Source organism: Pygocentrus nattereri, chromosome 15, assembly GCF_015220715.1.
Source record: "Pygocentrus nattereri isolate fPygNat1 chromosome 15, fPygNat1.pri, whole genome shotgun sequence".
NCBI classification, from domain to species: Eukaryota; Metazoa; Chordata; class Actinopteri; order Characiformes; family Serrasalmidae; genus Pygocentrus; species Pygocentrus nattereri.
Genome location: NC_051225.1, coordinates 7,266,673 through 7,290,976, shown reverse-complemented (window position 1 = coordinate 7,290,976; position 24,304 = coordinate 7,266,673). Strand labels below are relative to the sequence as shown.

Below are 24,304 nucleotides of genomic sequence, written 5' to 3'. Positions count from 1 at the left end.
AGCTCAGTGACACTCCTCTGTTCTTTAGAGTTATAGCTGGAATGCAAGGCAACCCCTCTTTAATTTTTCTACCACCTCTGCATTCCTTGAAGCCCTTTGTTGTATCTGCTCATGCAGGCAGGTAGTTTAAAGGAGAATTCCACACATATATATATATATATATATATATATATATATATATATATATATATATATATATATATAAAAATAAAATTAAATGGATAAGATGTAAACAAAGTCATTCAGCGTGATGTGAAATGTCATATTCTGATATTTGCCCACCGAGGCTTCTACAGAGTTTAATGCCTCACAAAGTTTTGACATGAAATGGTTATAAATGCACTGCCTCATGTCCGAGACGTTGTTTTGCGAAGGTTTTGGCCTAAAACTTTGTTTTCATGGTACTGAGATACAGGCAGCAGATGGAAGCATAGTACCCAAAGAAAAGTAGTTTTTTTAATACTTCTATCAACGTTACACAGAAAAAAGATGTCGCGTCACTGGATAGCAAATAAGATTATATATTTATATTGTTGATATTGTGATGTCTGGTTCCTATTGCCACCACTTAAAAAAATCTAGTCTGTAAGTTTTTCCACAATGAGCTATTTCACATCAGACCACTCTGCATGACCTTGTTCACGTTTCACGGTCATGTTAAAGGTGGCGAGCATATATTTTGCTGTTGTTGGAAGAAAACCTTGTATCTCCAAAATGGTAACTTCACAGGTGAAAGACAAAACCTACTTTGCTTTTAACCTAAGTCAATGGAGCCAGACTTTCTCCAAGTCATTTTAGGTTGTTTCCTTTGGTTCGTTCATCATGAAATGTATAAACAAAGTAAAGGGCAGCTTTCTTAAGAAAGCAACTCTGAAGTGCCGCCTTTGTAGGACGAGGAAAATAATTCTTAATTTTGATATACGTTAATTTAGCTCAAATTTAAAATTGAATCCAGGTAATTTAGAACTGCTTCTAGTGGTCCATTGGTCATGAAATGACACAATGTAATGGAAAGCCTTTTTTTAATGACATGGTGTTTTAAAAAAAAAAATATATGGAAAAAAACCCATTTTATAAAAAGAAAAATACATTTTTGAAGTTGTTTGATATGACACTCATCTGTGAAAAGATGAAATGAGCAAAGTGAGCACATCTTTTCATCACAAACTGTCTACAGGGTAAAATTAAAGCTATAACACGTTCACTGTACGCACTCACCAGCATTGCATTTGAGGCTTCGGTGCGTGTAAGTGTGCCATTCTGTCCTGTATTTGTGTTTAAACATGCTTGCTGTGGTCTGTGTTGCCCTCTGCAGGACCCTCTGGACACTACACGTTCTGTGATAGTTATCCGCTCGCTGGTGGCCGGAGGGGTGGCTGAGAGTCATGGGGGCCTGTTGCCAGGAGACCAGCTGGTGTTTGTAAATGACACAAACCTGGATAGCTGCACTCTGACCCAGGCTGTGGAGGTGCTCAAGGCTGCTCCAGCGGGCAAGGTCTACCTGGGCATTCAGAAACCTCTGGGGGTAAGAACGATGCCCTGCAGAGACAGACTAAAGAGGTTTTATTCAAAGGGAAATTGTTTATAGACAGTTGATTGTGCAATTTATGATTTCTTTCATTTTTATGGACCACCATCACCACCCCGTAGACCCATTCTATGGACGGTAGAGTGTTTATTAGCAGTATAGACTTGAGTTTGTTTGGATTCATTTGGCTACACCATAAAGAGAAGGACAGTAAAGCAGACAAACCAGTCGGAAAAATAATAATAATAACAGTTACAATTTACAAGAAATATAAATATAACAGTATTTGCCAAAACATACAATCATTGTACTTGATAGTTCGTTTTAGTCAAAGATGGATGAATATTTATGCGTATATAACCAGTCAAGTGCTCAGCTCTTCTTTAAAACGCGCACAAACATAGTAATCAGTAGCTTGTCTGAGCAGATGAAGCTGAAGTATTTTATGCAGCAGGATTCTTTATTATCTGAGAACAGCTTATTCAATTATAATGATGTATTTATTTGATCAAAACAAACTATACATCATACAGTTTGAATCAAATTGCCACTGATGACTCAATTAGTGAATCTTGTCCATATAATAAGCTTTGCTTCTTTTGTGTGTGCCACCATATGGATATGCGTAGGTGGAATTTTTTTTCACATGGAGCCAACAGACGGGTGAAGATATCATGTAAATTAGGTTACCATACATAAAATATGCGCAAATGGTTACCATATATAAAATCTGATACACGTGGCGGCTTTGAGCAGTTTGGGTGGACCTCACGTTGGTATAACACATTCATTTCCCCACATTACCCTTAGCACCACCTAGAGCTCTGCCAGTGCGCTGACTCCTGTGCTGTGCTTTGGCTTCTCTGGAAATCTCTTGGTAATGAATCCTAATGCAACCTTTGGAGTGTAATGTAATTCAAATTTGATGCAGAACGAGAATTAGAGTGACATGGAACGTTTGTAGAGCTGCAAAAGTTTAATTTTAGGGTGGCTGGTTAGCGGTTGTGGAAGGCAGCTAGGAAGCATTACGTCCCAGAAAAATCGCTATAGCAAGGATGACTGCACCTGCTGTAAGTATGCTCTGAGTCAACAGGTTTTCTGTTTTTATTAAAGGCAGGGAGACCTGTAAAAGTGATTATCTGTAATAACTGACTGTGTTTCAGATGAGGTAGATTAGGTTAAAAAAATGATAAATTCTTTCAAAACATTTTTTTATTTTGCTGAGCTTTCTGTTGTTACATTTTCTAGTCCCTCTGATCCTCGTGTGTGTGTGTGTGTGTGTGTGTGTGTGTGCTTGACTCTAGGCGGAGGAGAGAAGCAGTCTGCAGGAGCAGGAGCAGGAGCAGTCCCCTGCCCATACTGATCTGCCTGTGCCAAAGGTATCAACACCCCTGAGCATTTCAGCTAGCAATCTACCTTTATATTACTGTCATCTAATCTCTGCTAGAGTGGTTTATATACACTCACTTCCTTGCTAGTAAAAGGTTGGACCCCCTTTTGCCTTCAGAACTGCTTTAATTCTTTGTGGCACACTTTTAACAAGGTGTTGGAAACGTTCCTCAGAGATGTTGGTTGGTTATTTGAGTTCCTGTTGCCTTTCTATCATCTGGAACCAGTTTGCCCATTCTCCTCTGACTTCTCACATCAACAAGGCATTTTCGTCCCCACGACTGCTGCTCACTGGATATTTCCTCTTTTTCGGACCGTTCTCTGTAAACCCTAGAGATGGTTGTGTGTGTGAAAATCCCAGTAGATCAGCAGTTTCTAATACTCAGACCAGCCCGTCTGGCACCAACAACCACGCCACGTTCAAAGTCCCTTAAATCCCCTTTCTTCCCCGTTCTGATGCTCGGTCTGCACTTCAGCAAGTTGTCTTGACCACCTCTACAGCCTAAATGCATTGAGTTGCGGCCGTGTGATTGGCTGATTAGCTATTTGTGTTAACAAGCAATTGAACATGTATCTAATAAAGTGGCCTGTAAGTGTATATATCGTTGCTGTCAGAACAAAATCTTGTACCTCTGAAATAACAACTTTACAGGAGAAGGAGAAAACATACTTTACTTTTAATGTGAGTCAGTGGAACCAGACGTATTTTCTTTTGGTCCATTCATGAAATTTACACACAGTGTAACAGGCATTTTCAAATGATGTCAAAAACTGAAAAATGGTGATGCAAGGTTTTGTCTAATAGCAGGTGTGTGTGTGTGTGTGTGTGTGTGTGTGTGTGTGTGTGTGAGATAATGTGTGCGTGATTGGAGTTCATACAATAATAATTTTACAATAAGAAACAGAACCTGATGGACAATCATGTATATGGCCAAAAACGTTTATGCACTTTTACATTGTCTTTCTAAAGTCTTTGAAGTTTATCTTTTTGAAATTTTTGAACAGTTATGCATGGTAGGCTGATGTCCAGGTGAAGGGACATTTTACCAGTGTGTTTTTTTTTTTTTATTTTTTTATTTCTGCATAGTTAAATTATTAAGATGTAATCAAAGTAATTCATAGTAGTTTGATGTGAAAATGCTCCATTCCTGAGAAGCTTCCTGAGTTCAACCAGACGTCTCAGAAGTTTAATGCCTTCTAAAGTCATATCACAGAAATCTATTGCGTGAAATGGTTGCTAATCATTTTATAATAAATTTGAGAAGCTTTTTGCCTTAAGCATACTTTTAAAATGCATTCATGTTGCATAGTGCTCATAAAGATTGTGGTCATTTTGGATGATAATAAAATGGCTATTTGTCCTGTAGACATTGAGGTTGCTACTGTGAAAAATCCAAAAGTTTCTCTATTAAAAAATGGTGGAATTCCCCTTTTTAATTGGATTTGGAGCAGTCACATGCTAATACCTGAAACTGAAGTTGGGCAAAGTGGTCTGTCATTAAAAAAGAAGGAAGGACAGTGATGGATAGAAGCAGAGGGAGGGGTGCAAGAGGAGGAAGCGGAGATAGAACATGAGAGAGATAGCGAGAGTGTGGACCAAGCAACTAGTCCTTAGGAAGGGTAACTTTTAGAGGTGAAGCCCCGCCCTTTCCCTCTTAGCTTTCAAGATGCACAGCCGTATTATCCTTGAATTTTAGCAAAGATGTAATTGAGGCGGCTGAGTCAAGTGCTGCCGTAAATCTAGCCAAAACGAGACTAATTGCGCCATTAAGATTTTAGACCCTGCACATTTTTCATGGCAAATTGGTTCTGGGCTCTATGAGGGGAGGGGTGTGAAAGGTGCTGAGTGTGCGGATCGGAGCAGCATGGAGAAAAGTGCACTTTCAGCTCTTATTATCTTTAAGAGTGTGTGTGTTGGACAGAAGAGGACAGGCCGGAACCCTGTTGCAGAGATGAAACGACCGCTTTATATGCGGTAGACAGACATCTTTCTCTTTCTCTCTGCCGTTATTGGCCAGATGTTTCTGATCCAGGCAATGAGAACATGGAGATGAATAAAGAAGGAAAAAGAGAAGCAGTCCAGAAAGGAATATGCAGACTTTAGTGACATGGTCACACCCTTCTTTTGTGTAGGGATCATAAAATGAGGCACTGCATGTTTTCAGAACCATCAGGACGTGAGAGTTTCTCTATCGTGCTTCAGCAACAGGTCAACTGAGATCAGCTTGTGTGTTTCTTGTTTTAGCAGCAGGGACTTTTTGCATCTGTTTTACAGATCAGTCTTTTCCGGAAGCCTTGTACTGTTAAAAACCATCTTATAAATTGTAAGAGAAAGCATCTCAGAACATTTTAACAGAGGCCTTTGTGCTGTAGTACCTTATGGAAGTTTAGCACATTGTAAGATCATTTCAACCAGTTATTTTTAAATGTTCACTGTAATAGGCGTCATTTGCTATAGAGGTTACATTTGCCAATTTTGATCAAAGTTAGCTAAAGTACACACACACGCACATTCTCTTAGCCGCTTCTCCCTCAGGGTCGCAGGGGGGGCGCTGGAGCCTATTCCAGCGGTCATCGGGCGGAAGGCAGGATACACCCTGGACAGATTGCCAGTCCATCACAGGGCAGACAGACAGACATACACAATCACTCACACACTCACACCTAGGGCCAATGTCACATGTCCAATGTCCAATTGGCCTGACTGCATGTCTTTGGACTGTGGGAGGAAACCGGAGAACCTGGAGGGAACCCACGCAGACATGGGGAGAACATGCAAACTCCACACAGAGAGGACCCTGGTTGCCCGGCTGGGGAATCGAACCCAGGCCCTCCTTGCTGTGAGGCGACAGCGCTTAGCTAAAGTAGCTTTTATTTGTTTTTACCCCGATTTTCTCCCCAAATTTAATCGTCTCCAATTCCACTTGCTAGTTAGGACTCCCCCAATCACACGATGATACCAGTGCTAGGAGGGTGAAGGCAGTGCAGGCTTCCTCCGAGACCTGTGAAACCAGCCACCGCTTCTTTTCGAACGGCAGCTCACACAACATCACAGGACAGCCTAATGCACTCGGAGGAAAACACCAACTGCCAGATCTGTTACATCAGCTAACAGACGCCTGCGCTGACCAGCATTGCATTTAGTGGTGGGGGAGGGGGGGGGGCATCCTACCCACCCAGAGAGAGCGCTCTCTTGGACTCCCAGCTACGGACGGCTGTAGCGTCACCAGGGATCGAACTCGTGATCTGCTGATGACAGAAATCAGCTACAGACTCAGACCACAGGCTCTGCATTTTTAGTAGCTAAAATGTGATAAATTTAGCACTGAAAAATATCCCTGTTGACCACAAGGTCAGTGAAAATTACACACCAATAATTAGCAGCTGAAGCTGAGAGCTAAAATTATTCAAAAATGAGTGCATTTACATACTCTCAATAATCCGATCATAATCTGATTTCTGCAGTTACCTGATTATTCAAATGGTCAGCATACTCTGATATCTGAGATCGGAGTAAGGTCTAGAAATCTGATAAAGAGAGATGGATTTTAGCTCAGTAATCAGATTTCTTAGTGAATTTGGACTTTTGCTCTGATTTCTTTCAGATTTCTCAGTCTGCACATGTGCGCAGCGGTACCGGAAATAAGCGAGCAGCGAGCCGCGGGTGTAAAGTACAAATCTGATTACAGTCTGACGAAATCAGATTTTCAACAGTTATCAGATTATTAAGTGCATGGAAACACAATCAATGTTTCATATCGGTTGGCCTATCTTATTATCAAAATCTAACTCTTTTATTCACCAGTTTTGATGTAGTATAAATTCCAGTATAAATACATCAAAATATGCACAGCAAGCAACACGTTGCTGCTCTTACACGAAAAGGATTTTCATATTACCAGGCAAAAATATTTCTAACATGTATTTTAATGTTATTTAATTTACATGGAAGTGATTTAAGACCGTTTCTGTCAGTCTGTTCATAATGAAATGTTTACACAGGGTGCAAAGAGCAGCTGCTGTGTTCACATATTGTAGAAAAATTAAGATCTAAAGAAATAAATGGTTTTGATATGACTGCAACAATGTACAAATAACATAAGCAAAAATTGTGTCCTTGCCGTTCCTAGATTTGCTGTACCGAAACATCTGTTTGTATTTGAAACTTGTCATATCTCCTTGACAAGCGTTTATAGCATTGACTCTCATTTACTTGTGATTGTGCGTATGTACATGTGCATATCTTTCTTGTTGTTTTAATGTAGTGAACACACTGCGGAGGTGGTTGGCAGTAAATACTGAATCTTGAATCTTAACAGGGCTTTGGGGATGGCTCAGTCCTTCCAGAAGACCTCGATGAGGATCCGGAGCTGATTCTGGACGACAAGCCTCGCTATGCCTCTCCTCTAATCACCACTGAGCTCCTGCCAGGCCTGGAGAGAGAGATGGCTGTAGATGAGGACCAGGGACAGGAAGAGGAGGAGGAGAAGAGGCACTTGGAGAGTGACAGAGAGAGCCTTTTGTTATACACTAGGAGGGAATCACCTTCTGTGGAAGAATCGGCTGTGACAAACCCCTACCAGATCTTTACCCAGGCTGAGGAGGTGAGACCATTTGTAAGCCTCAGAACTGGCTAGCTTTGACAGAGAGAGGTGGTCCCTAAAGGCCAAGTCACATTGAAAGCAGAGTTCCTGAAGTGTTCTTTAGATGCTCATCCATTTTCTTTACATGTTGAGTCTCTTTTTTCCACATAGTGCTGTGAAGTGTAATTGAAGTCATAATCTGCTTGTGTTATGATCTTGTGAGGCTAGTAATTGTGAAGCAGCTGCTGTATCGTACTGACATTTTCTGTACTGTGGTGATAACTAGGCTTTTTACCTGACACCAGCAGGGCTGAAAGCTTGTGACTGTAATTTTGTCACAATGAACATATCTGAAGAAATGGCTTTAAAACTATTTAATTGCAAAAGAAGATAAGCTGTTATTCACGCTGGCCTGGGGGGGTTACACTGCTTTTTGTGAAACTTTATGCTTAATTCCCTCAGACTCCAGACGGTTTTCTTGATTTTTGCATCTTCTTAAATTCACCATGCGTATTACATGATACCCAAAGCTCTGTTATTTTCGTCGCTGCTTTCCAAAACTGCTGCAGCAACTTCAGCGGCCGTGAACTTGCACAGCATTTCACGTGTCTCCAGTGTCGGCTGAATGAAGAATGACAGATTTGTGACATGGGGTAGGAAGTGTTAGGGCTGCCTGGCCCTGCTAACGAGGTTTTTTCAGAGACAAACTCCAAACAGTGTTATGAGAAAAAGACATTGGCATGTTGGCTGCAGAACCAAAGAAATGAAAGAGTATTTCCTCAGTAAAAAAAAGTGTATTATCTTAGTTTAAAGTCATTTCAATGTATTATGATCCTTTTCTTTGTATCAAGCATAAAACATTGCTAATAGCATGCTGATGTCTCAGTAGCTAGCTAGCTAAACTTCCTCTCCACCTTAAATAGTCCAGCAGGCCTGATACCTGAACAATCTAACTGCTGCTCCACTTAAGGTGTAACAGGAAAATTTGAACAAGAAGCTGGCGAATAGCTGAACTTCAGCTTCAGAATTCGAGGTGGCCGAGATAAATAAGGATTGCCCTCCACCTCCCACCCCCCATAACTCTGGACTTGAGTTACGTCTGATCTCGTGATAAGCTGGAATGGAAAGGGTGACTCCGTAAACCGTATTTCCACAAATTATTAGTGCTAAGATAGAGAAACATATATAGAAACATCAAAGTTGATGCATGGATGAAGTTGTGGACCCCAGAGTGTTAAGTCTTTACTAAGTCCTTAGTTAATCTCAACCTTTTTTATTCCAAAATTTAGTTGCACCTCAAATCCTTAAATCATGTCTTAACTAGTAACTATTGTCTAATGAGTACATCGCTTTAAAACGACAACATGTTCAGAACCAGTCAGTAAACCTGCTGCCATGGAAACGAGGCCTTTTTCCATGGAAAAAATATCCAGCATATAAAACAACACTGTTTACAAGATAAACTGAATATAACAAATTATCTATAGCCACTGTCAGGTTATTCTTTAATGTTTAGTTGCGACAACCAAATATGCATCTTGTTTCAGGGAATGTTTCTGGCTGACCGAGACATCAGCCGCTTCAGTTTGGATGTTTCTGCAGATGTTTCTCACTGAAGTGGAGCTGGGTATTAGCTTTATGCGCAGAGTTATGATTAGAGCTGTAAATAGAACCACAGCATAGAGCATTTAGTTTGTAGCTTAGTTAACCAAAAATGTTATGTTTTTGGTCCTTTTTTTGCACTTGTGTTGTGTTGTTTCTGATGGTTTCCCCAACACAGACACCTACTTAGCTTAAGGTCTAGCTTTTTAGTTACTGCTATGTTAAGACTGCTTTGTGTGGTGCAGTTTGCTTTGATTTAACAATGCAATGCAGAACCTTGAACTTAGGCTAGCTGTAACCTACTATGTTTGAATTTACACACAGCTTTTGCAACCAGCCCCTGAAGTGCTTACAGAATGGAAGTGATTCAGAAGCAGCGTATTGGACGGATTGTTACCTGCGCTTGATTTGCGCTGCCATGTCTGGTGTGAATTCTGAGTCTTCAGAGGCTTGTCTTGCAGTAGGAAAGAACTGTGTTAGATAGATTAAGAGGGGAAAAAGCCAAAGATGAGATTTGTTTCATTGAACCTGCTGCATGCAGCAGAGTTTGCGAGTGGAGTTAAGCAGCAGAAATGTCCAGGCAGATACAGTACTGTGCAAAAGTTTGAGGCACCTGAGACATGAATATTAATATGAAGCATTAACGTTATACTAGGTGCAGATAACATTAGTACAATAAGTATTGATTAGTAGTGATTTCATGTATGTTAGTGTATTCGCTTACGCATTTCCAAGCCCAGTGTTATTTGTAGTTCTCAACCAACCAGGTTTGACCCGTCAGTACTTTATTAAATTCAGTGAATTGTGCTGCTAATGAAATATACAAATCTGTGGAGTGCTGGGGGCGATCGCAGAGAAATCTTTTGTTCTAACTTGCTCACATGACATGCAACATGTGCAAATGAATTTTATGCTTCTTCTCTTGCTTTCTGCGTCTTTTGTAGGAGAATGATGAAGAGGCTCTGGTTCAGAATGAAGAGGACTTTATAACGGAACTGGAGTCCAACACAAAGATCCCTCAGCATCCAATCAGTGAGTGTCTGTCAGCTTTGTATATGGGATGGTATGAAAATGATATCTCTCAGAATAACCGTATTTCTGTATTGGTGCAGTATTGTGACCATGGGTCGACAACCCAGATGTTTAGAAGAGCCATTTTGTCCTTTCAGTTAAAACCGAACCACCTTGGAAGCCGCATTTTATGTCCATTTCACCATCTTGGCTGTAAAGTATGTTCTAAAGTGTGTTCTAATGTCTAAAGTATAGGCTAAAAATATAAACGAAAACACAGACTTGCTTTAAGCTTTAGCTCAGCTGTAGTCACTTTTCTCGCATCTCCGATAGGAAACTTTTCCTCAAAAGTGGAATATGTTTTTGTAAAATGTTTCTCAGCGTTCGACTTTTTACGAGGCTGAACTCAGCTCTCCGTCTTGTTTGAATATTCCCGGGAAAAGTCTGATTTAGACACACAAATTTTCTGAAAAGACACTAATTGGAACTGGGCGATATGGCAAAAAATGTTATCACGATAAACAAAATTTATATCGTTTGATATCGATACGTGTCGCGATAAATGTCAATTTTTTTTTTTCAAGTTTGAAGGCTGATTTTTGCTCCTGGGTGTTTTAATTGCTGTTTTAAACCATCCTTTATGATCGGACCATGACAAACACTCGCCAAACAGTGGAACATTTCACAATGTGAAATGGGGGCAGTCGTGGGCTGGAGGTTAGGGAACTGGCCCTGTGACCAGAAGGTCGCCGGTTCGATCCCCAGTCCCGACAGTCCATGAGCAAGGTGTCCTTGAGCAAGACTCCCTGGGCGCTTTGAATAGGGCTGCCCACTAGTGTGTGTATTCTCTAGTGTGTATGTGGTGTTTCACTTCACAGATGGGTTAAATGTGTGATTCCCATTTGTGGGGTTAAAAAAGTATCACTTAACTTAAATCAGTCATGGGACAGTGGGAGAACCTGCGTGGTGAACTGTTTTTATCAGCTGGAGAAGCACGGCCGCAGTTTTTGTAATAGTCATGATTTAAGAAAAAAAAGATTATTTTTAGGTGTCTGGTGTTGAGCGCTCGGCTATCCAGTTACAAATGCTAAACAAGTGGCCAACAACGGTGCTAAACTGTTTAGTTTCTCAACAAACACCAGCGAGTAGACAGTATTTCTCTGTACTATTGTGGTAGTTTGAGGGGTGAACCGCAATATTTCAAACACCAGACAAATGGAGTCCTCCTTTTAGGTGTCTTTAAACTGAGAGCGGTGCTTTTGTGTCTTGTCTGATCTACAGTATCATCAGTTCGCCGTGTTGTTTGAGTGACTGAGTGCTGTTTCAAGTTAGCCAGCTGCTTAAAAACATGGAAATATGGCGTTTTTCTCGCTCTCCAATGACTCACAGCTTCCTCAGTTTACTTTCGTTTAAATCAGGGCTGTAACTAACATGAACCCACTTCTTTCTTTCACTTTTGTTCCTTGGGAATGCACTAATACTAAAATATGACTTTGACTCGTATGCCTTTTTTTTTGCAGTGCCAGTGCATTATTACTGGTTTTCTTTTAGTGTTTAGCCTATTACCACCAAAAGAATAGTTCTCAGAAGTTCCTGAGAAGACAGCAAAGAAGAAAAAGTATATAGAAAAAAGAAGAAAAGTATATAGAGTTGTATGCAAAAGCTCCTCTGGTCCAGTTTTTGATGATTTTCTAAGTGCAAATAAGTTACCATGCTTTTGCACATTTTAATGTACAATTATTGTTTGTTTGTTTGTTTGTTTGTGTTTTTTTGTATTTAACATATTGGGGGAGGTGGTACAAAATGTAAACTGTGTGAAAGATAATATTTTATGTTTTCATAATAATTATGAATATAATAATTATAAGTTGAGCACTAAAATGAGCAGAAAATGCCATATTTACGTTTGTTCTTATAGAGGATCGAGCAGACAAGACATGTTTGTTGTCCATATTTTGCTTCTTTAGTGCTGGCACTGTGATATTAACGTTGCTAACAAATACTCAAGTCAATAGTCTATAATAGTTTTATTTTGTGTAAATACAAGCAAGCAAGCAAGCAAAGTTTATTTATATAGAGCTTTTTACAACAGGTGTTATCACAAAGCAGCTTTACAAAACAATCAGTATTACAGAGAGAAGAGAAAAGAAAAGAAAAGAAAATCCGGGTCCGAGCCCCCGTGAGCGTCGCCAGCGGCGACGGTGGCAAGGAAAAACTCCCTAAAAGAGGAAGAAACCTTGAGAGGAACCAAGACTCAGAAGGGGAACCCATCCTCCTCTGGTCGACACCGGATAGCAAACATTATTAGTATGAAGTATTATAGTAAAGTGGGAAAAGAAAGATCTGAGGGTGAGGACTGCACAGCGCTGTACAGCAAGAAGCTCAGTGGTGGTCAAACCGGTCCAGAAGGCTGGTGAGCAGTGGCACCAATCAAGGCAGAAGAGGCAACAGCATCAGACGCACAGGATGGGCAGCTGATCAGCTCGGCAGAGAAAGGAAAGAAAAACACAGAGTCAGTTCTGTAAAGAGTGGCTGACCACAGATTACAGTAAAACAGAGCAGTGGAGACTCCAGCAGGTCTAGATCTGACAGGAAAAATTAATCACCAAATGCTTGACTGTACAAGTAAGTTTTTAGCCTAGACTTAAAGACTGAGGCTGTGTCTGATTCCCAAACATTAACAGGAGGATTATTCCAGAGCTGGGGGGCTTTGTATGAGAAAGCTCTCCCCCCTGATGGAGCTTTATTAATTCTAGGTACCAGTAGTAAGCCAGTGCCTTGTGATCTAAGTAGGCGTGATGGTTCATAGTGGGAGAGGAGCTCACTCAGGTACTGAGGGGCGAGTCCGTTTAGAGCTTTATAGGTCAGTAATAGGATTTTATAATCAATGCGAAATTTAACTGGTAACCAGTGCAGGGTTGATAAAACTGGACTAATATGGTGGAACTTTCTGGTTCTTGTGAGGACTCTGGCTGCAGCGTTCTGGACTAGCTGAAGCTTATTAAGGTTTTTGCTGTCTTGACATCCCCAAAATGTCTCTAATTCCACTCCAGATCTTCATTATGGCCATACAGACTTGTCAGTGTGGTTTAGGGCTCAGTATGACTCAGAGTGAAGTTAGCGTGAACTATAAAAATGAACAAAACACCACCTTGTAGCCAAACGCTGCAGACAACAGGTGCAAAATTTGGAGACGTTTTGGCTGATCAACTACATCTGGGGTGAATGGAAAACTATATAAATGAGATTTTTATGAGTTCCTAAGGGTTAGGTTTTGAATGTTGTGAACATAGTTCATATAAATAAAAAAAAATATGGAACAAATTATGCATATTAATTGCAGATGTATAATACATATGGGGCATGTAATTTTTAGGTTTAGGCACTTAAAAATTATAATGGTGTGCCCAAACCTTTTGCAGATCTCTATATGTAATGCATTATATATAGTGCATTATTGTTTTTGTCTTTTTACATAATTTGAAAGCACCATCTGCCATATACATCATGTCAGAATGATGAAATAGCCCAAAATGAGTTTATGTTTACAAAAACTTGTATTTAAAGTTAAGAATATTTTCCTTCTCTGGTAAAGTTGCCATTTTGGAGATTAGGATAAGGTTTTGTTATATACTTGATACGCTGTATTGCCAAAATTATTCGCTCGTCTTCCTTCGCATGCATATGAACTTGAGTGAGATCCCATTTTTAATCCATAGGGTTTAATATGATGTCGGCCCGTCCTTTGCAGCTATAACTTCAACTCTTCTGGGAAGGCTCTCCACAAGGGTTAGGAATGTGTTTATGGGAATTTTTGACCGTTCTTCCTGAAGCACATTCGTGAGGTCAGACACTGATGTTGGACGAGAAGGCCTGGCTCGCAGTCTCCACTCTAATTCATCCCAAAGGTGTTCTATTGGGTTGAGGTCAGGACTCTGTACAAGTCAAGTTCTTCCACACCAAACTCGCTCATCCAGGTCTTTATGGACCTTGCTTTGTGCACTGGTGCGCAGTCATGTTGGAACAGGAAGGGGCCGTCCCCAAACTGTTCCCACAAAGTTGGGAGCATGAAATTGTCCAAAATCTCTTTGTGCTGAAGCATTAAGAGTTCCTTTCACTGGAACTAAGGGGCCGAGCCCAGCTCCTCAAAAGGTCCTTGCGCAGGTGGCGTCCGATCACGGTACCACGCTGGAATTCACTGAGCTCCTGAGAGCGACTCATTCTTTCCCTAATGTCTGTAGAAGCAGTCTGCAGGCCTAGGGGCTTGGTTTTATACACCTGTGGCCATGGAAGTGATTGGAACACCTGAATTCAGTGATTTGGATAGATGACTGAATACTTTAGGAAATATACACTATATGTTCTGACAACGACAAAGATATAGGCATATGTGTGACCACATGTCCTGACACTGTATAAAAACCACTCACTGTGTTTGTATTTTCAGGTCAGCCGCTGTGGTCCTGGGTGGAGACGCCAGAGAGCGAGGCCGACTCGGACTCTAGAACTGGAGGCTCAGAACTCACTCTAACCGATACAGACACAGAGTGAGTGACACATACACACTTTCTGTCTTTCATTGTCTTTGTGTATCTTTCCTTACCATCTAAACTTTCCTGTTTTTGTGAGAGCAACAGTTCTTGTCCCCTCCCATCCGTCAGCAGCATTTTGTTTCTGTTGACAAATGCACACATAGATAGCAGGGGGTATAATGGGCACCCCATACGTACATAGTAATTATAGTGTCATGTTTAGCAAACTGCATGTAGCAAACCCTATCTTTACCATTACACTCAATGAACAGTGTAATTAGACCTTGGAGGATTAGACACAAGTGTGACTGTGCGCACACATATTCATGGGTGTGCTGTTGTCGGTTTTCACTGTTCAGAACTTTTAATTGTTAGGTTTTTCAGTTTGGTGTTGTATTATATCCCCATCTGCTGGACTACAGGTAGTGTTACAGCCTGATCTCACCATGAGTCTCTCAGCTCTACCATACACAATGCTTGTGCACAAGCTCGAACCACTTAAAGAAATGAATATTAAGTTTTTCTTCTGTTGCTAACAGCAATGAAAGAAAAAAAGTTCATAGTATTCCCGTAAATCATGAAGCCGTAACAGATCAAATTAATGAGCCAAGCACAAAAAGAGAGGCAGCATTTTAATTGAAAGTGTTTTACTGGGCTTGACTGCCTAAAATAGATTTGCACAGTGTTGAACCAGAATAACAGAAAAGGTCTCTGTGTTTTCTGTATTTATGGAAGGTGTATGTAAGGTCTAAGCTCTCGTGCTGGAGCATAAACGGGTAGACGTTCTGTGAGGTATGCAGGTGCTTAGGTTTGGTGTAGGAAGCAGATGGGCATAGGTTCTCACCAAGCTTCTCTCTATGAATTTTGTAGTAATTTACAATAATCAGCTTTTTTGGATTTTCTTCATTTTGCCGCATCTGCTAAGAAATATCTGACACAAAACTGGTCATCTACGGAGCCCCGCTGGTGACATTCCCATAAGGCATGGGAACAAGATCATTAAGTTGTGGCCCCGGCTTAGTAAGGCATGGGAATGAGATCCTAATGTGCGGCCACAACTTAGTAAGGTGAGGAAACAAGATCCTAGTGTGTGACCATGACTTAATTACCTCATTCCCACTAAGTCATGGCCTTGGCATGTCACCAGCAGGACGACACGGGGGTATCACAACTATATATATAATATCCAGGATGTAAACCAAAGGTGCGGGTGTATGCGCAATGCAGATGCATAGGAATACATCTGTAGACGGGTGCAAACGTGGAATATATGCAAGACGTGCATTTTTAAGCCAAAATCCATTTGCCAGAGTAAAGGGCCGTCACATGTCATTAGATTGTCATCATTCCATATTTATTTTTATTTAAATATGCATTTGTGTCTAGAATGGACTTGATCTTTGGTCAGCATTTGAAATGCGCTTTTTTTTTGTGGTTACTATTTTTCTTTAACCACTACCAGTGGTTCCAAAACACACTTCGTCATATTCTTTATAACTTTCATATTTCGTAAGCTGCGTTTAAAAGGTGGGCGTCATATGAGGCTGTAACTTCTTTTCAGTCAAATAGATGGTGATGTAATTTGTAAGTTGAACTCACAATTTTTTGTCATTTTTCCACAAATCTGGGCTATAAACTATAAGCAGATGGCATCTTTTCAGTGATCTGCTCTGTAAAAATAATTTTTATAAAATAATATAAAGAGCACATAATACAAAATACAAGAGCTTTGGCTTTCAGCAGTAAATTGTAAGCACATAGCAGTGTGTGTGATCATAAAACACATTTTCTGTTCATTTGAGGGGAACTTTTAAAATATATAAATAAAATAAAAATGTAAATTTTATTTCATGCAGTTACTGAATAATTTGCCTTAAGATTTGGTCATATAAATACAGATGGACAAACCAAAATATACCCTGGAGAGTAAGAGGTTAAGATGTGCTTGTGTGAGGATGTTGGCTTATTTCTCCAACTTTTGTTCCACAGGCCTGCACAGCTGGCCACTTCTGGCAGGAGGAAGAGGAGGAATCAAGGCCATGCTATGGTGCAGACGAGAGAAGGGCACGGGTAGGAGAGCGATATGCCTTGTTAAACTCTATTTTTTGGATTTTGGTGCAGTTTTGTGGAAGCTTCTGGCACAGATATTGGCGTCAGATGCATTGAATTATAGACTTTTTCTGTTGATGTTTTTGTCTGTGTGTGCTTGTGTGTGTCTGTTCTCAGTGATCTGCCAGAGAGAGAGGATGGAGAGGGAGAGGAAACGCCCATCTTTAGTCACTGGGGTTCCCCACGCAGGCAGGTGTCTGCATCAGTGGTGCCATCTGGTGCTTGGTGTCTTTTTATGCCCTGATGTCTTATGGGTATTATTTGACCTATTCAAGCTCCACACATGAGTGTACAGAGGAGTGTATACTTTTGGAGGTGCTGTCGCAATGCAGGCGACCTTTGCAGAACACTGGCAAAATTCTCATTTAAACTAAAGAAAATGTTTTTTAAAGAGCAAAATTTTAAAAGTGGTGTAGGCTGCAGTGTTTACTTTGCTGGTTAGCTTGTTAGTTTGGGGAATGTTCAATGTATAAATCAATTAATGAGATGTAAACAGTCATTCAGAGTAGTTTGATGTGAAATAGTGTGTTCAAGAGAAGCTTATTGCCATGGATTTCTTTACAACCCCTTGCTCATCATCATTACTGTAGTGTCTACACCGCAAATTAAGCCATTTTATTTGTTCTCAAAAATGATCAGTGTTTCCTGAGTTTTCCTATTTAATGTTGATGGTAAAAAAAAAAAAAGTAAAAATAAAATAAATAAATTAAATAAATAAATAAATTCTTGTCAGACTATTTTGCCTCAAAACACTATGCATGAACCCCTCTCTGCATTTATATTAAAAATACATTTTAGGTCAAAACTTTATTGTGAAACTAATGTGAAATAATGAGAGGCTTCTGCTTTTTTTGTATACACTTCATGCAACAACTTTCTGTGAGGTAGCTCTTAGACAAGTGTAACAACTCCCTGGGTCCTATCACGACCACTGTTAAACCAGGCAAGTCATTAAGAACATATTCTTTCAGATATTCTTAAAGTGGTGAACTGATTTTCTGACTTGATAAGTTTCTCAATAATACCTGAAACACTTTTGATTACATCTTAAACATTAAATTATGGAAATTTTGGAAAATTACCTGAATTTGGCTTTAATAACACACCCTAAACACACCCAGCAACATGCTAATCAAATGAGAAGGAAGGTAGAGCTTGATCAGGCCAGTTGGATTTGTCTCTGTAATATGAACTATGTCTCTGTGTGTGTGTGTGTGTGTGTGTGCGCTGTGTAGGGTGGAGGTGTGGCTGGAGCCGGGGGAGTCTCTGGGGATCAGTATCGTCGGAGGCCGGACAGTTATAAAGCGCCTGAAGAACGGAGAAGAGTTGAAGGGCATCTTCATCAAACAGGTGCTGCCAGACAGTCCTGCAGGACGGACATGCGCGCTGAAGACTGGAGACAAGATCTTACAGGTGGGGAAAGCATGAACACACACACACACACACACACACACACACATGTGTGTATATATTTATATATATATATATATATATATATATATATATATATATATATATATATATATATATATATATATATATATACATATATATATACATATACACAACACCATCTGCTGGTCTGTGTGCCTGGATACTCAGTTCTCGATACAATATAGAGAGTCCAGCTCCTCTAGGAGGGCCTTAGTTTTGCACAGGTTAATGATCTCCTTGTTCAAACATAGCTAATTTAACTCAGGCCAAGTCAAGCCCGTGACCGTCTTATTCGGCCTGCAAAATTATTATAACTGTATATACTTATTATCCCATTTCACCCTGGCATGCACTACAGTCCCCAGCATGCACTGCAACATAGTGTGTGTTATGACCCCATTCCCCCATAAACAAATCTTGGCCAGCAGTTACACAAAAAGAAACGACGCCTGGTGTCTAATTCAAGCAAATGGGCAGTTTAACAACAACAACAACAACAAAAAAAAGACCTAAAGCAATTTATTTTTATTTCAAAGTATTTTTAATAAGTATTCAATACTTATTTTGCAGTTTTGGTATATTTTGAATAAACAGTGGCCCATTAGGGTCATAGCAAAAAAGTAAAAATGAAATAAAATCACAGCTGAGATCTTTTTAAATGGCCATTTTAGTGGTTGAGTTTGACATCCCTAGATACAATACAATAACCTGTTATCATATTGATGGCGCAAAAATGTTTATGGTCATATCGAAACATTGCCAGCTTTACATGATGTGAGCATTTCAGAATGAATTAGCCAATAGAAGAGGTAGCTTTTATGGTTAAAATATAAAATCTTGTTACATTAATATACATTATAGGGCCTATATCTTGATAAAAGAAATATCCTTGTTTGTTTTTAATAAAGGAGTTTAAATGTACGTCACTGCTCTTAGTCCATGGAGACCATATATGGAATCTAAGCTGCAAAAACAGCCCATTTTGAGTTCACAGTTTTGTGGTGTCATGAGAACAACCTCATTTACGCACATCTACCTATTCAGCCAGGAGCAAGTAGCATGGAGTTTTTCAGTCTGGGCTGCTTTCGAATGAGGTACAATTCTGGACAGCCAATCAGAGTAGTGCTCATTACTTATGTACGTCTAAAAGAAACAATAACAAAAAACAGTCTGTTTAATTCTGTAATTCTAAGGAATAAAGGTAGGTTTTAAAATGGTCATGTAACAATGAATTGTAACTGTTTCTGGCATGTAAAAAAGTGGACCTCAAGGAAAGAGATAAAATGCAGTGCATTGGTTGAACTCTACAATACAAATATCTAATCTAAATCTATATCTAAAATACAAAAATTCTAGGATATAGGAAGAGGACTGTTTTTCCCTTATCCTATAAAGTGACTCTTTTTCTGAGATAAGAGATTTCAGGAGCTTGTTTTCCTCGTTTGTTGATGTAATTGGATATCCTTCTCGTCTGCAGGTGTCAGGAGTGGACCTGCAAAACGCCAGCCATGAGGAGGCAGTGCAGGCCATCAAAGCAGCTTCCACCCCAGTGGAGTTTGTTGTGCAGAGCCTTTCTTCCACTCCTCGGGTAATACTCACCACCGCTTCTATAAATTACCTACATTAACCACCCCCCCTCCGTATCCTTCTGCCTCTGCGAGGTCCTGGTCACAGATCACTGCCCCTGTTTATGACGATGCGAGTGAAACAGAGCTCTGATGAGTTGCTGCACAAGGCAGCTCGGTATTTGAACTGAACTGATGTTAAAGAAAGACTTGTGTTTCGTAGTTGCACTATTAAACAGGAGTGTCACAGAAAACAGTGATTAGTTATCTCCTGCTAACTTCTCCATTTCCATAACACTGATTTCAGCATTTAGTTTAACTATGTTTGCGACATGATGAAATGTTCCAAACCATAATCTGTCAGATCAGAACACTCAATTGGAGATATTTTCAACCTCTTATTGCCGACTTCACTCCACACTCCCCTTCTTTGCCTTCTTCAGGACTTCCGCCTGTCTCTCAGCCAAACAGAGGTGAAGCATGTTCACATGTAAAGTTTTTTCCCTCCGATTGAATAGATTCCAATTATAGATTAAGAATGAGGTGTTTATACCTCAGTCTTAATCTGTACTCTATTCAACAATCTGATGGAAAATCTCTGTTAACATGCACCCTAGAAGTAATCCGATCCAAAATTATGCACGTGTAGAGAACCACTTGTAGTGTAGATGTTACCACGACAACGAGCATCATGTGTCAGAGTGAGACGAGCAGCAGAGTTGCCAGCTTGCGTATTTGTGTTTTTCATTACATTAAAATGATGTCAGACTTTCTTCCTTGTACTTATTAAAGATGACGTCGTGTTCTGATACACAGAAACTGGACGCTCGTCCCACCACTGTCTTTTAAAGATCGAAGTATAAACTTCGTCTCCTCTGCAGATCTCTGCCGTTTCTGCTCCCACCATGTTGAATGTTATAAACTTTCGCTATGATGCAAAACCAACATGCGCAGAAGCTACTTAAACTTTCCAATTGTAATCAGATGCAGCTGTTTACGTGGCTGCTATTCTTCTATTGATCTGATTATTTAGAGGTTTACCCACCTCATTCAATTGGATAGAAGTTGTCATTTGAAGGGTGTCAATCTGACTAGTCTGTTCCGATTGAGGTGTATTCATGGACATGTTCTATTCCTATTAAGCTATTAGTCGGACTGTTAACAGATTTTTGGACTGTATGTAAACATGGCTCGGTATGCTTTCCATTAACTAAAACTCTCACTGCGTCTTCAGTATCTGGCCATGCATCATGGTCATTCATGTATTTCATTCTGTCTCGCTATGTTTCCAGCTATAAGCCTTCTTAAGCACCTCTCTGATGTCCATCGTGTCAGATATGTGGGCTTGTGCAGTGTGTGTGTGTGATTGATGTCCGTCTGTTGGGGAGATAATTGGTTATAGTCACCTTGCTTAGCTCGGGAGCAGATCTGCTGCTCTGATTTGTGCTGCTTTGTTATCTATAAGGATGTATTGGAGACTCACTCGTGTGTGTGTGTGTGTGTGTGTGTGTGTGTGTGTGTGTGTGTGTGTGTGCGCGTGCATGCGCTGCAGCCTGTTTCAGTCACAGCCTCTAGTATACGACAGCACAAGGCCAAGAGGAAAGGCATGCAGGTAAGCAGCATGTATTCTCGCTCTCTCTCCTACTCTCTCTCCCTTTTTCTTGCTCTCTCTCCTTCTCTTTCCTGCTCTCTTGAACCAAAATGAGCCTTGATGATGTACTTGATCAGAGGTTCCCAAACACTGGGCCATGGACTCGTACTATGCCGTAGCTTTTTCAGTACTGGGACTCTAGAATGCAGCGGTGAGCAGAACCTTCTTAGCTAACTGCTAACTCCACTATGGTCTAACTACTATTAATGTAATTCTAGTAGTATTTGAAGCACCGCATGGACCTGGCTCAATAATAATAGGGAAAAAAAAGATGAAAAAGATGAAGGGAGTGAAAGCATTCTGAAACGTTAGTTCTTTAGCTTTAACTTTGAATAGGGAAAGAGATTTAAAAGAGCAAGTAGATGAAGGTAAGGAGTTCCACAGAGTGAGGGCAGTAGCACTAAAAGACCTGCCACCCATAATAAAGCCTGAATCTTGGAACGACTAGAAGAACAGAGTGGAAGCCATTCTAACTGCTGAAAGATGGGGCAGATTTCTTAGTGGATACTAAGAGAACAAAGCATTTTACGAGGTAAACTATAGAACAGAGAGATGTAATTGTCCAATGCAATAAAAGATGCACCAGGATCTCAGGATCTTTAAAGGTAAGTATAGGGCTTATCAATAAAGTCTGTCAGTATTGCGAAGGTGGAAAGATATGGAATTAATCAGACATTTCGTTTGTAGATCAAAGGTTTTCCGCAATGGAATATGGGCCAACTGGAGTATCATCAGTAACATCAGCATTCTGAATAGGTAGAGATGGCTGACTTGGTACCAACAATCAGAAAATGTGTTTTTTTTTTTTTGTTTTTTTTTTAAACCATTTCGTTTGAGTTAGAACCAATGCAGTTAACACCTGAATACAGGACAACAGCATGGATGGTGATTGAACGATTGATTCTATGGTCAGCATAGCAAAGAAAATTAGGGCCCTGTGAACAAATTTTTCCAAGGGGCAAAGTTTAGATAATAAATAGCAGGGGACCAAGAACAGAGCCTTATGGAACTCCCAGTGTAACTGGTGCAGTAATTGATTTGTGGCTCCCAGTAGTAACGAAATGAGACTGGTTAATTAGGATGTAAACCAAGGCCAGGGGTGTCCTGAAATCAGTATGTCTTAATCCAAACAGGATTAAGGCTTGGTGCTTACTCACTCATGTTTAGCAGGCAGAAGAATCCTCTCAAGCATCCAAATAGCTTTTAGTGCTTCCTAAAAGCAGTGCTTTAGATCACTGATGCTATATGTCCTTGTTTATTTAGGCTTTCATTCTTGCCATTACAATGTCTTTAAACCATTTTTTTGTTGAATTGATGATATATCAGGCTTAGGGGTGGATTATATAGGCTTGGACAGTACGATAGTTTATAGTTATCATGATAAATTATGTCACAAAACACTTTTCTGAGCTTATCGTGTCAGTATTTTAAGAACACTGTCAAACTGCATGTTTATTAGTTACGTGAGAGCGTAGTTGGTCCTGTTTACCTGGAATTAGGGCTGCACATTGTGTGATGCGTTGAATTAAAGTAATTGTATTCATAGTTTTTGATAGTATCTTTGATTGTATCATTGTATCCTGACCAGCATGTTAGCTTGTGGCTAGAGCATTACATCAGGTCACTATAAAACCCAGCGTTTATTTAGAGCAATTGTTCGTTTAAAATGCTGAATGCTCTAATAAGGTGAAATGGAGACGCCACTCAAGGAGTGTGTGTTAGTCTGGCAAAGAATTATGTAGTGTATTTATTATTAGGGCTGGAAAGTCTTTGCTTTGTTATGTTATCTTATTTTGCCTTCATTTCGACTAGCCTATTCATAATGAGCCTTTGGTTCATGTTACATTTTTAGTGTTTCTAATGTGTCAGTTTGCTCCACTGGATTAATTTTGCTTAGGTAAGCATGTTTTAGTTGGATTTTGTGCTATCTAGTACATCATAGGTGAGTAGTAACTAGTTAGATTTGCTCAAGTACATATGCTTAAGTAAAATATTGATTAATTTGTGCTCTGAATATTTTCAAACCATAACATTTTTACTTCTACCCAAGTATACTTACGAGGAAAGGAGTGTACCTTTTACTCAGTTACATTTAGTCATTTGTATTTAGTTACTAATTTCTTTTTTTGGAAGTAATTTCATTGTTTTCTGCTTTGAGATTGGTCATGCTTCTATCTTTAACAATTCATTTTAGACCTAAAGAAACCCAAAAAGAGAGGAATGGAGTTTAACAATCTTCAGTTCTTATGCTGGGAGATGCTGGATTTAGTAAGTTCCACTGCAGGTCTATAAGTTACTCAATACTTGTAGTTTTTTTTCCACCTGATACATTTGTATTTCTTCTCAAGTTGTTTTTGAGAAGGTACTTTTACTTGAGTCATTATTTTACCCAAGAAGTAAGTATAACTTTACTTGAGCATAAAGTTAGGCTCCTCTACCCACCTCTGAAATATATCAACTTTTGTGTGGGTAATATGATTCCCCAAGTCAGTGTACTGCCTCCGTATTAATAAATTGGAGGATCGTAAAGCACACAAAGTGTCTAGAGAAGAAGAAAAACCTCAGATATGGACTTGGGAATGGGATTCTGCTTGTGCAAGTGTGGCTGAAGAAAGAACTCCTGCTGTCTTCCGACAAAATTTCTTTTCTGGGATCAATAAAGTATCGGTCTGTCTATCAGGAGTTGTACAAAAGAAGACTTGTCACTTCTCCACGTTTCATTTGATAAAACATGCTCTTCCTTTGCCAAACACTTCGGTGCATCAGAGTCTTGTGTGTAGCCTGGAAATCAATACAGCTCAACTGAGTGAAGTGCAGTGGGAGAGACAAAAAGAACACACGCATCCAGAGAAATCGTGCCATATCCCTGGAGATCATGTCCCCGTCAGTCCTCCAGAGTG

General features: G+C 39.9%; 1 protein-coding gene across 3 annotated transcripts in view; it reads left to right on the top strand.

Moving 5' to 3' along the window:
• patj (PATJ crumbs cell polarity complex component) overlaps window positions 1-24,304 on the top strand; it is a 207,540-nt gene that overhangs the window by 57,269 nt on the left and 125,967 nt on the right. For all 3 annotated transcript variants that reach the window (XM_037545466.1, XM_037545464.1, XM_037545465.1), the window contains exons 18-27: window positions 1,316-1,525; window positions 2,833-2,907; window positions 7,237-7,521; window positions 10,047-10,134; window positions 14,561-14,660; window positions 16,635-16,715; window positions 16,872-16,943; window positions 17,990-18,167; window positions 19,666-19,776; window positions 21,306-21,365. In XM_037545466.1, coding sequence (XP_037401363.1) covers window positions 1,316-1,525; window positions 2,833-2,907; window positions 7,237-7,521; window positions 10,047-10,134; window positions 14,561-14,660; window positions 16,635-16,715; window positions 16,872-16,943; window positions 17,990-18,167; window positions 19,666-19,776; window positions 21,306-21,365 — 1,260 coding nt within the window. The remainder of the gene's footprint in view (window positions 1-1,315; window positions 1,526-2,832; window positions 2,908-7,236; window positions 7,522-10,046; window positions 10,135-14,560; window positions 14,661-16,634; window positions 16,716-16,871; window positions 16,944-17,989; window positions 18,168-19,665; window positions 19,777-21,305; window positions 21,366-24,304) is intronic.